This window comes from Malaclemys terrapin, chromosome 10 (genome assembly GCF_027887155.1).
Source record: "Malaclemys terrapin pileata isolate rMalTer1 chromosome 10, rMalTer1.hap1, whole genome shotgun sequence".
Classification (NCBI taxonomy): Eukaryota; Metazoa; Chordata; order Testudines; family Emydidae; genus Malaclemys; species Malaclemys terrapin.
Window position 1 is genome coordinate 34,741,841 of NC_071514.1, and position 12,703 is coordinate 34,754,543.

The window sequence follows — 12,703 nt, forward strand, 5'->3', positions numbered from 1 at the left end:
GGACGGTTTTATGGCCTGCAGCATGCAGGGGGTCAGACCAGATGATCATAATGGTCCCTTCTGACCTTAAAGTCTATGAGTCTATAGACAGTCTACTTTAAGCGATATTGTGGCAATGGACAGGCCACTAATTTTTCCAATTTCTTGCTTAATTTGTACATTGTATCTCTCCATCTTATACTGGCCCCATCACCACAGTATCTGAGCAACTTGTATCATTGTCCATTTGCTAGGGACTAGAACAATTCTTATATGGAAAAAAGAACTTACTTGATCTCAGTACCCCATTGTTTTAGGGAGAAATTGATAGCACTTTGTTGGACCGGTGCTGGCTGGCAAGCTGCTTGTTCTCCTACCAGTTCCGTGGGAGCAGTCTCCACAGCTAGGACATTTCTAGCTTTCTCTGCTGAGACATTTGGATTCAGGATATTCAAATCTGAGAAAGGAAAGCAACATTTGTTTATTATGATGATTTTATCACCTTAAAAATTGCACAAGGCCCCCACAAATGCCATGTTCTTAAAAAAGTGTATTTGAACAACAGAAAAATAACAGGACTTAGTCTTTATCCTCAGTATGCTAAGATCTCATTGCATTCATATTGTTGTGCACTAGCTAATAAAATCTCAGAGGTACACAGTGTACTACATGGCTGAAAACAATATATTGCAAATGCGTAAGCTGAAGAATGTACTATGGGTAGCACAAGGTATTAGTTTGAGGTTTTTAGCAGAGGCTTTCTGCTAACCCTCTGCATAGCAGTTATTTTCACCCCAGTGCAGTTTCAAAATAAAATACAGCCTTTGCTGATGTTAGCAATGAGCAGGCTTACAAATATCCTGCTTTGAAGTCACACAGCAGATAAACAGGAAGATCTCTTAGATTCTGAAATGTTAAAAGGGAAAGTAGAAGATAAAACATTTAAAAAATATTTGTTAGGATGCAGGACTCTGAAGAACTGTCTAACATATCAGAAAGGTAGCTGGTACCTTACACCTCTGAAAATCTGGGGTGAAATCCTGAATAGGCAACAGTGAGTTTGGTGCTCTCATTTTATATCTTGTGCTGATAAAGTCTTGCAAAAAGTTCCCACAGGGCCAAACCTTAGTCTTACAGAGTCCTAAATTCTATTGGACCATCGTTGAATGAAGGCCAGCATCTAGTTAAAGGGTCCTTAGCCTGGTCTACTGCCATGTGCACACAACACCTTTGGGTGTGTTAGAACAAAGGCCAAATACTCGCCTATTATTTCAGCTGTTCCCCATGGCCATAAACTCCCTTTCCCATATATGAACATATAGCAAGACAATCAATCAAAGAGGCTCAACAAATGTATCCTATTTACGGCCCCAACAGATGTATTCTATATACCCCTAAAAGGGAATTTAAAAATTCCATAGGTCAGCAGAATGTATGCACGTTAAGTCATTTGTTACTGGGTATAAAAAAGCCTGCTCTGCGCTTGTAAGGTGTGCTCCTCCCTCTGGCATGAGTCGAGGGGGACACCCGCTCAGCTGACTGATCAATAAAGAACTTGAAGCCGTCTTCTAGACTCCCGTGCCTCCTTGGGATAATTGGGCAGCTCCAGGGGGAAACGAGCCCATTTGACTAACAAATGGCGACCACGAAGGGACTTCTCTCCCTGTAGAGGGCACTGACCGACGGCCGAGGGCGATTCCGAGGAGTGGCCACCTCGAGCGGTTGGTTTGCTCGGGCCTCGGATCGTCACAATCGGCCGGGGCGGCTGCGTCCTCTCTAAAGAGAACTCTGAAGGACACGGAAGCAAGACGGCTTCAGAAGGAGGGGAAGTCTGACTGCCGGACGCGGCCACTTCGGGCGGTAAGTGCGTTTACCTCCTGGGTTTGAGGAATAACGCCCCCGAGGTGTGGGTTGGACAGTGGAAATCCCCTAGGCAGCCTGTATACGGGAAGGTATGTTAACATTATTGTAGCTTTGTAAATGTCTTGTTGTTGTGTTTTTGGTTAAAGGGTAAGCAAATAACGGCCAATGAGTAACGTCACTAACTCCACTAGTTCATGGGCCGTTCTTAACAACTATTGGGACTTGGAGCAGCCTCAGGGATTGCTCTTGTTTGTGGGAGGGGTAATCTTGTTTCTCCTCTTGATGGTGTGTTGGAAGCCAAGATTGTAACTGATTAAGGGATCTGTGTAAAATGAGTGAGTGCCGCTGATAGGTCTGAGGCTTAAGCGGACTTCAGCCGCCCCAAGACTCCTGCGAGGGGAAACCCGGTGACCAGGATATCTTGATTGCAAGGGGGGTCAGCCGAACCTCGTGGCCCAGCGGATATCCGAGTTAAAACTAGATCCCTAAAAACCCCTTGATATCTTTGTCTTGAACAAACCCCTGGGTAGAACATAATGGGGTCCGGACAAAGCACCTTCTCCAGTACGCCCCTGGGGTGTATGCTGGAAAACTGGAAGGCGTTTAGACGCCAGGCTGATTATGGAACTGTATTATGTAAAGACAATCTTGTAAGATTTTGTACTCTTGAGTGGACAACCTTCGGGGTGGAATGGCCCGAAGGGGGGACACTCAAGCCAGAAATTGTACAAGCAGTACATAGCATTGTGACCCGGGATGGGCATTGGGACCAATATCCCTATATAGATATATGGCAGGACCTCGTAGCCAATCCTCCCCCATTGTTACAGAAGTGTAAAATACAAACCATTAAAACCTTAATGGCCCGTGCCCCTGTTAGAAAATCCTGTCCCCCTGTTAAGAAATCCTGTCCTCCGACTGTGATTCCTTCTGCCCCTGATCCTATGCCCCCTCCCCCTTTGTATCCTGGCCTCCCCGTTCTGGCATCCTCACTTGAAATCCCCACCCCCTCCTCTGAGGATAATGCCTCAACTGAAAGGGGTGAGCCAAGCGACCAGGACTTTTCCAAACGGGAACCCCCTCCGATCTCTCTGAGCTCCCAGGTGTCTAACCACACCAGGAGAAAGACTGGCCCTGTGACAGCTCAGAGCTCCGAAACGCAGTGGAACTTGTCATCTGACTATAACCCTGGGGATATTCGGTTTACCCTTATTAGCTCATCGAGCAAGGGTGGCCCGGTACTCCAAGGGCCCCTGCAACAGAATTATTTGTGTCCACTGCGGGAAACTGTAGCCCCTGAGGGCAATCTCACTATGGTATATGTTCCCTTTACCACTAGTGATCTATATAATTGGAAGCAACAGAATCCCCCGTTCTCGGAAGAAAGGGGCCTGCATTTTAGCCATGGCCCTAAGGGAAGGATATGAAGAAAGGGGGGACAAAGTTAAGGGACGGCCAGGGCCACCGGGGCCCCCGCCTGGGTCGAAATCAGTGCGCTATCTGTAGGAAAGAGGGGCACTGGAAGAATGAATGTCCCCGGTGACAGGCCATGGGAAAGGAACGTAAAGATAAAACCCCGTTCCTTCCCATCCTCTACAACAGTACAGGATGTTCAGGGGAGGGATCTTCCCCATAGGGAAGCCGAGGGACCCAGCGGCCCCTCCTGGCGGCACAAGCTGCCAGTCTGGATCCCACGGTAAAATTAATGTGGAGGGCTGCCCAATTGAAGCCCTTATTGATACTGGGGCCACTCTTAGTTTGTTCCCCCTTAGTAAGGCTCCCCGAGGTAGAGCTCGGGAATGTGCCATGGTACAGGGGATAGAGGGACAAACTACAGCTTTGGAAAAAACTTTGCCTCTCCTAGTAAAGGTAGGGGACCGCCAAATTTCCCACCAATTTGTTTGCAGCCCCTCTTGCCCCATCGCGCTGCTCGGATGAGATATTCTTACTAAACTCCAGGCAGAAATCTCGTTTGATAAAGGGACTATGGAAGTTAGAATCCCTAAGCAGCAGTCCTCAAATTACCAGATGTGCCGGGGGAGGAATGAAGAAAGCCAGCTGTCAGGGGTTAACCTTGAGGTTTGGGCAGAGGAGGGAGGCGTCGCTTGAGCCCGGAATGCTTCACCAGTGCATATTTCCCTTAAGGAAGGAAGCAGCCCGGTCCGAATTTGACAATACCCTCTTAAGCTGACTACTAGAATCGGGTTAAAACCTCTGATTCAAAAGTTTCTGCAGTGTGGGTGGATCAGGGAAGGCACGTCCCCATATAACACTCCGATAATGGGAGTGCCTAAGCCTAATGGGCAGTATCGGTTGGTCCAGGACCTGAGACAGGTTAACAAGTTAATAGAGGCTCCCTATCCAGTCGTCCCAAATCCCCATACTATTTTGGGCCAAGTTCCCAAAGAGCACAGTTGGTTCTCTGTAATAGACTTAAAAGATGCCTTCTTTTCCATCCCCCTTGATTTGGAATCTCAGAAACTGTTTGCCTTCGAGTGGGAGGACCCAGATACTCACTATAAGGCTCAATACCTCTGGACCGTGGTCCCACAGGGACTTACCTGTGCACCCGAGATTTTTGGCAGCCAGTTAAGAAGGGACCTTGCCCCATTCCTGGCTAGACAACCCTCATGTAACATAGTCCAGTATCGCGATGATTTGCTCTTAAGTACTGAAACAGAGGCAGCCTGTAAAGAGCAGACTGTAAAACTCCTGAATTACCTTGGGGCACAGGGGTATAAGGTCTCAAAGGAAAAAGCACAATTGGTTAGGCGACAGGTCACTTTTCTTGGGTATCATTTGTGCCAGGGAAGTCGTAGTCTAGGTAAAGAAAGAATCCAGGTGATACTCAATAGCCCTCAACCCCGGCACCCCCGAGAATTAAGGGCTTTTCTGGGATTGACTGGCTTTTGTCGGCTCTGGATCCCTGACTATGGGGGAAGAGCCAAACCACTGTATGAATCCTTAACTAAAGAAGGTCTGCTCCATTGGACGTGGGAGATGGGAAAAGCATTTCGAGAGCTAAAAGAAGCCTTGGTTCAGCCTCCCGCTCTAGCCCTCCCAGACCTCCGGAGGCTGAACAACGTAGATATAATACTATGGAAACAGGTTTCCGGGTTGCAATCTGTCTTGTTGCAGCTTTATCGATACGCGGCGCCATTCCAGGCTCTCCCCTTGGACCAGACCGTGCATCCGTTCCGGATCGGTGACCAGGTCCTTGTCAAGAAGTGGAAACGCGACCCCCTTACACCACGGTGGGACGGCCCGCACACTGTCTCGCTCATCAGCCAAACTGCGGTCAAAGTTCTCGGGAGCGACAAATGGACACACCATACACGGGTAAAGCGGTTTCTGAGCCCTAGCCCGGAGACTGAACTAGCAGAAGAGGACACCGGCCCTCTGCCCACCCCGGCTCCGGACGCCCGGGGTGGCACAGGTGAAGACTCTACCTGGGAGTACCAGTACTTGGACGGACTAAAGGGACTGTTTAGAAAGAGATAATGAAATTGCTGCTAATATCTTTGTTTATATGCTTCCACCACTATTATGGTTGGGAGAATAGGTTTTTATAGCTAGGGGAGACAATAGCGAGTTCCTTCAATCTTAGTAGCTGCTGGGTTTGTGGAGGTCCAGGGGATTGGAATGAATGGCCTTGGGTAGCCCAGCCAGTGCAAGCTAAATGGTGGATCAGTAATTTAAGTATAGTCCACAAAGGAACAGAAGTTTGGGATGAGGATAGTAGCCCTTGGTGACTCTATTCCTCTGAGATGGGGATCCTTTGTCTAAACCGAACAAAACAAGAAGGGGTATATGTGGGCAAAAGCCAATGTGACTGGACCCTATCTCTAGGATTTGACTGCTATGATCACCCTAGTTGCCATACGTATGACTGTTCTAAATATCAGGGACGATGGAACCAAACCCACGTAAAACTCACTAATCATAGCTGGGTACAATGTTCCTACCAACAGCATACTGGCGAAGGCTGTAAGGCAGTTGGACAAGATGGGTTCTTTGATGCCCTCTTTCTAAGTTGCCAGCGAGATAATACCGACAGTAAGGATCACGTGGTACGCTGGTATCAGTGGGCATGGCAACATTCTAATGGAACTCGGGTAACCCATTTTAATCATTTTTGGTCTACTACCAATAGCCCTAAATTTGGTTGTAATTGCGTTTGGAAGGAAGGGGCTGGGGCCTGGAAATGTGACTACTGTAATCCTGACGGTACATCTATTGTATTAGGGGGGCCCCTGGAGAGGGGTAACTCTTTGTATTACAAAGAACCGGGCACCGAGGACTACCCCAAAGCCTGGGATGGCCCCTTTGCGAATGGACAATGGGCCCTAAAAGGCCATTACTGGATATGTGGGCAACACGCTTATCGGAGATTGCCTCCAAATTGGTCAGGAATATGTTATGTTGGGTACATTAGGCCCTTGTTCTTTCTACTACCCCAAATTCAGGGAAATAAGTTAGGAATTAAGGTATATGACGATTTGATTAGGGAGCGGCGGTCCGTTGATTCCGCATTAACAGCTGGAAGCTCCCAAAAGTGGGGAGCTCAAGAGTGGCCCCCTGAAAGAATTATACAACATTATGGTCCAGCCACATGGAATCCTAATGAGTGGATCTCAGGGGCCAGGGAGCCCATTTACAACTTGAATCAGATAATTAGGCTGCAAGCCATCTTAGAAATAATAACTAATCAGATGGCTGCAGCTCTTGATCTCTTGGCCGATCAGTCCACTCAGATGAGGAATGTGCTCTACCAGCACCATCTAGTTCTTGATTATTTGCTGGCAGAGGAAGGGGGAATCTGCAAAATTAAACAAATCTAATTGCTGTTTACAAATAGATGATAATGGAAAGGCGGTAAAACAGCTAACAAAAGAAAGGAGGAAACTAGCCCATGTCCCAGTCCAAACATGGGGTGGGTGGAATATGGACTGGTTCCCGTCCTGGTTACCGCAACTGGGATGGCTCCGAGAAGGCCTTCTTCTCTTTGTACTCTTTATTACAACCCTATTATCCCTAGCTTGCTTTGCTCCCTGTGTAGTTGCATTAGTCCGACGAATGGCTAATCAAATTGTACGCCAACGCATGATGGCACTATATCAACCAGTTAAAGTTGAGGATTGGGGGCCATAGGGCTCTCAAAATGCTTTTAAGGGGGGAGAACCTTGTTAGAACAAAGGCCAAATACTCGCCTATTATTTCAGCTGTTCCCCATGGCCATAAACTCCCTTTCCCATATATGAACATATAGCAAGACAATCAATCAAAGAGGCTCAACAAATGTATCCTATTTACGGCCCCAACAGATGTATTCTATATACCCCTAAAAGGGAATTTAAAAATTCCATAGGTCAGCAGAATGTATGCACGTTAAGTCATTTGTTACTGGGTATAAAAAAGCCTGCTCTGCGCTTGTAAGGTGTGCTCCTCTCTCTGGCATGAGTCGAGGGGGACACCCGCTCAGCTGACTGATCAATAAAGAACTTGAAGCCGTCTTCTAGACTCCCGTGCCTCCTTGGGGTAATTGGGCAGCTCCAGGGGGAAACGAGCCCATTTGGCTAACAGGTGCACCTTTCAAGCACTAAGACTGACATGTTTTCATGTGTACTTAAAAAAAAAAAAATCATCTGTGCATGCAGATGTCGGTGCTTGCTTGGTCTGCATGTACAGTCGTCAATATTGCACAAGCACAACTGGATGCAACCTTCTGAAAAAAAAGATCAAACCCAAGCTATGTGCATATATTTAAGAGTGCAAGTTGTAGAGTTCATGAAAAAACCTAGAGTATATGCTGAGTACACAGTTTTCAAATACAATTTTGCTTAGGCAAAACCATTCCTTCATACACCTCATTCACCCCAAAGTCCGTCCACAACTTCTCCGTGAGGACTATTTTCCAGCCAAGTTTCAACTTTCAATCTTCAGCCACTTTTGCTGTAGCTCTATTAAAAAAAATGGTTGCCAAAATATTCTTACCATGACAAGAGTGAAATTTTGCCACTTCTTCCTAACTCAAACAGCTGATTTGAATAAAAAAAAAAACAATCTCTGATAAAATTCATTTTCTGGAAGAGAAAAAGTATGGAAAATGTCAGCCCAATAGCCAAGTTCTTCAAAAAAATGATGGGCATCTGCAAACGAGATTATAAGTAACAGCAACATACATTTTCATCAAGTCCTCACTCATCTCCAGCAATAGTTTTCATCCAAAACCACTATACAGTTCGGCACAACTGACAAGAATCTCTGCTCCTGAGCACTGATATAGCAAGCATGTTTCAGCTCCAAGAGTAGTGTGTACACTGGCAAAAACTGCATAAGGCACCTGCCTCAGCCCGTAACTTTCAAGAGTAAACACAACCGGTTACAAAAATTAACAGCTGCAATCCCAGAAAATCATCAAGACTCTCTGCTTGAAGCTGGAAACACTTTGGTAGCTAGGTTTATGCTGGTCAAGACTGGAAACACGTTCAAGATTTTCATTACTAGGAAAAAGGTTCATGACAAAGCAGGCCTTATATGTAAGCCAGGGGGGTAAATTAGAGTAAACAACCTTGAAATATCTTTATGACAAATATTAAAAAGTTGCCCTGTGCCACAGGAAAAACAAGTGTAAATCCAAATGGTTGTAACCAGAAGCTGAAGTTTTATCAATTCTACTTGCACTCACTTTCCTGAATTACAGAAAGTAAAGGTAAATCACAGACTGATTTTGTTACCTCTTATGTTTTACGCGTATGCTTTAGAGTGTGCCTTTAGCAGCAAGACAATCTGAAGCAGTTTTCTGAAGCTCCATGTGTATAAACAAAAGTTCAGATTTACAGCTAGTCAAACAGAAAATACAAGAGATCATGTACTGAATGGAATTGTTTTACCAAGTATTGATTTTTGTTTCTGAATACTTCATGTAATATTCCAGTATTTTCTTTTTAATATGTGTGATTGCCTTCCTTCAGTTTCAGTTCCCAGCATGGACTTCCATAAGCTTTTGGCATTTCTACAACCACCACCACAACTCTTAGCAGAAAACCTCAACACTGCTACAAAGTTTCTTGTACAAAGCTTTACCAGCCAAGACAATTTATGCCGTTATGCATTGCGACAGCAGAACAAATCTACATTTGACTAACTGCAGGCACTTGGCAATGAGGGCTGTAAGAGAATCTGAATAGAATGCTTATGTGAGGCAGAAATCATTGTAGATCCTGCTGCAGAATACAACCAAATGGCTCCAATACTAACAGTACAGTTCTTCTATATTGTGTACCAGTCTTAAGTAAAACTTGCAACTGAAGTCTTTTATAGAATACTTGTGATCATACTGCAGTTTTGAAGATGGTAACAGATTACAAGTAACTTTAGTAACTCTGTAAATTGTGTGCCAGATATGGGGTGGAAGAAAGAAAAACAACATCAAAACCATTCTCACATTTTCCCTCCATTACATTTTGGAGAACTAGGTTGCATAACTCAGTGACTAAAGTATAATTAATGAACTCTTACAGCCACTTGGGATGGCATCTTATAGTTCCTGGCAAACAGCAATTCACCTCTTAAACCAAACACTCAAAACTGGGATTATGGAACACATCTTCCAGTCTCATGCACAACAAAATACACAGTCATAGGTCTATCTACTGTAGGTAATTGTACAGTAGAGAACATTACTAGGGTCATGAACAAAAGTGAATACCAAGCTCTTACAGCTCTACATATGGCCAACCTGAGTGGATAAACTGAGTATCTTTTTTTTGGTGGAGTTAGTCCATTTACAGTCATGAACGAAAGTTCCACAGAAAAAATATTAACTGTACACATGCATTGTGTAAAAAAGAAGTTAGTTTTCATCATGCTGTGTGTCTATCGATTCTGCAATTGTTTTCCGACAGGTGGCACAAAATATAGCATGCAACAGATGATAAAAACATCTGCTACTAATTACAATGCAAGATTGTAAGCAGAAAAGGACAGCTTAATTTCTTCTCTCTGGAAATACTGTGATCCATGATGTCAGCAGTCTGACAGTCTCTTAAAAAATGTTCTTATTTTAATTGCTGCTTCAGCATGGTTTTCCAGAACTCACTACGGGTATGTCTACACTGCAATTTAAAAACTGCAGCTGGCCTCTGCCAGCTGACTCAGGCTCGTGGGGCTCACGCTAAGGGTTGTTTAAAGGCAGTGTAGACATTCGAACTGGAGCGTGGGCTTTGGGACCCTCAACCTCACAGGGGTCCTAGAGCTCAGGCTCCAACCCAAGCCTGAAAGTCTAACACTTCAATTAAACAGCCCCTTAGCCCGAGCCCCGCAAGCCTGAGTCAGCTGGCATGGGTCAGCCACAGGTGTCTAATTGCAGAGTAGATATACCCTATGTTTTCTGCTTTCTGCAATGCTGCATTTATTTAATAGACACTGTCTGAACTGACTTTCAAAGGCTCATGTAGCTGCTGAAAGGCTGCACTGACAGCCATAGTCTCAGTTCATCCTACTGACTGCTGGACTCTACAACAGCTTTTTTGATTACAGCAGACAAGGCAAAGTTCTTGCCAAGTGGCGACATTTAGCTTTGGAGGAGTGCTTTATATGATCTACCAGTATGCAGGGCAGCAGAAGTTAACCTTTTTGCTAAGTTTAAAAGGAAGAAAAATGTAGAATTTTTTCATCTCAGCCAACAGCCACACTTCCAGCTATTGCAAAAAAATTAGAATGTACATTAGCATCACTCAAATGCAGAGGATGAGGCTGCATGAAACAATGAACTCTACTCCCTCCTGGGTATGCTTTACAACACTTTATGTACATGATCACAATCTGTTTCTAAACTGTTACAGTAGAATATTAAAAAAAAAAAAAAAAAAAAAAAAAACGATCTCACAAATGCTCCTGGAACCAGTAAGACATGTACATACTTTACCATGTAACCTTGTAATATTGTCACCCATATCTTTCCTAGTCATTATTTCCTTGTATGTTTATGGCCAACACCCGAATCTTGTTTTAAGTTATTTGCTCTCTGGGGCAGAAGGTAGGTCTGTTATTGTGAGCCAAGGCTCAAAGAGAACATAACAAGGGAAGACTTGCAACTACGCTTGTTGTATCAGTTCTGGGGACAGAGCAAGACCACCAAGAGCCCCCTAATGCCAACTGGCAAAAGGATTACAGGAATGTCCTGATTCTGGTATGTACATTCTGTTTCACCAAAGAATGTCTTGTGAGGTCTTAAATGAAAACCAGTCTCACAGTGGTCATCAATATTGTTATGAAATTATATATATATATATATATATATATATATATATATATATATATATTACACACATACACACACACACACACACACACAATGTGTGACAGTGTACCCCATAAGGCCTCATGAGAATATGCTTATGAATGTATACATGATATAACTGGAATATGTTTTATGCTACATATGCCATGTAATATATCTAGAAAGGTTATGATCTACTGAATACATTCCTCCTCTTTGTATGCATGTATCATTTTTGTACTTGAAGTTAGGAATATTGGCTATATACTTGCTTGATTTCTAAGTAGCCTTTGTAAAGCATTTGGTCAGCTTCTTGAGAAAGGAATAAGCAAATTAAGTGCCCAATCAAGAAACACTTAAGGGACAATGGATCTTGGGATGCTCCAATCCACATAAGAAATCTACATGAGGACGTTCAAGGTAGCAGGTAAGCCATGGCTGCTGCCTATAAAAACTGAGTCATGAATGGACATGTGACTTGCCTATGTGACTCCAAAACTCCATCTTGGAGCTGGACTTTGCATAGGAGAGAGGAGGGGGTCTCCACCCATAAGAGAAAGTCTATTTAAGCCTGTGGAAGACCCCTCCATTTTGTCTTCAGCTGGCTAAAGAGATAACCTCTCTACCCCCAAGGATACCTGAAAGAGACTGTAACAAAGGACAGTAACTACAGGGGGTGAGAGTGATTTCTGGACCCGGACTAGAAAGAGACTAGTCTGTAAAAGGAAGCTTACTGGAACTGGTGAGGTTTTATCTGTATTCAGTTTTCTTAGACAGACTTGAGAGTTCTATTTTGTTTTACTTGGTAATTCACTTTGTTCTGTCTGTTACTACTTGGAACCTCTTAAATCCCACTTTCTGTATTTAGTAAGACCACTTTTCACTTATTAACCCAGAGTATGTATTAATACCTGGGGGGGGTGAAAAGGGGGGCAAACAGCTGTGCATCTCTCTCTATCTGTTATAGAGGGCGAACAATTTATGAGTTTACCCTGTATAAGCTGTATACAGGGTAAAATGGATTTATTTGGGGTTTAGACCCCATTGGGAGTTGGGCATCTCAGTGTTAACGACAGGAACACTTCTGTAAGTTGCTTTCAGTTAAGTCTACAGCTTTGGGGCACGTACTTCAGACCTGGATCTGTGTTGGAGCAGACTGGCGTGTCTGGCTCAACAAGACAGGGTGCTAGATTCCCAGGCCGAAAGGGAAAGCAAGGGCAGAAGTAGTCTTGGCACATCAGCTGGCAGTTCCCAAGGGGATTTCTGTGATCCAATCTGTCACACTATGTAAGGAGTTATGTACAGTAACTCCTCACTTAACGTCATCCTGGTTAATGTATTTTTGTTGATGATCAATTAGAGAACATACTCATTTAAAGTTGCGCAATGCTCCCTTATAATGTTGTTTGGCAGCCTCCTGCTTCGTCCACTTCATGCAGAAAGAGCATCCCTGTTGGAGCTAGCTGGTGGGGGCTTGGAACCAGGGTGGGCCGGCAGCCCCCCATTAGCTTCCCTAAGTTCTCTATGCAGCAGCTGCCCAGCAAGCTATCAATTGCCAGGCAGTAGAAGCTGTCCCTC

General features: G+C 44.4%; 1 protein-coding gene across 2 annotated transcripts in view; it reads right to left on the reverse strand.

Annotated features, from left to right (window-relative positions):
- TBC1D2B (TBC1 domain family member 2B) overlaps nucleotides 1-12,703 on the reverse strand; it is a 62,819-nt gene that overhangs the window by 26,980 nt on the left and 23,136 nt on the right. For both annotated transcript variants that reach the window (XM_054041382.1, XM_054041383.1), the window contains exon 3: nucleotides 271-436. In XM_054041382.1, the coding sequence (XP_053897357.1) occupies nucleotides 271-436 (166 nt within the window). The remainder of the gene's footprint in view (nucleotides 1-270; nucleotides 437-12,703) is intronic.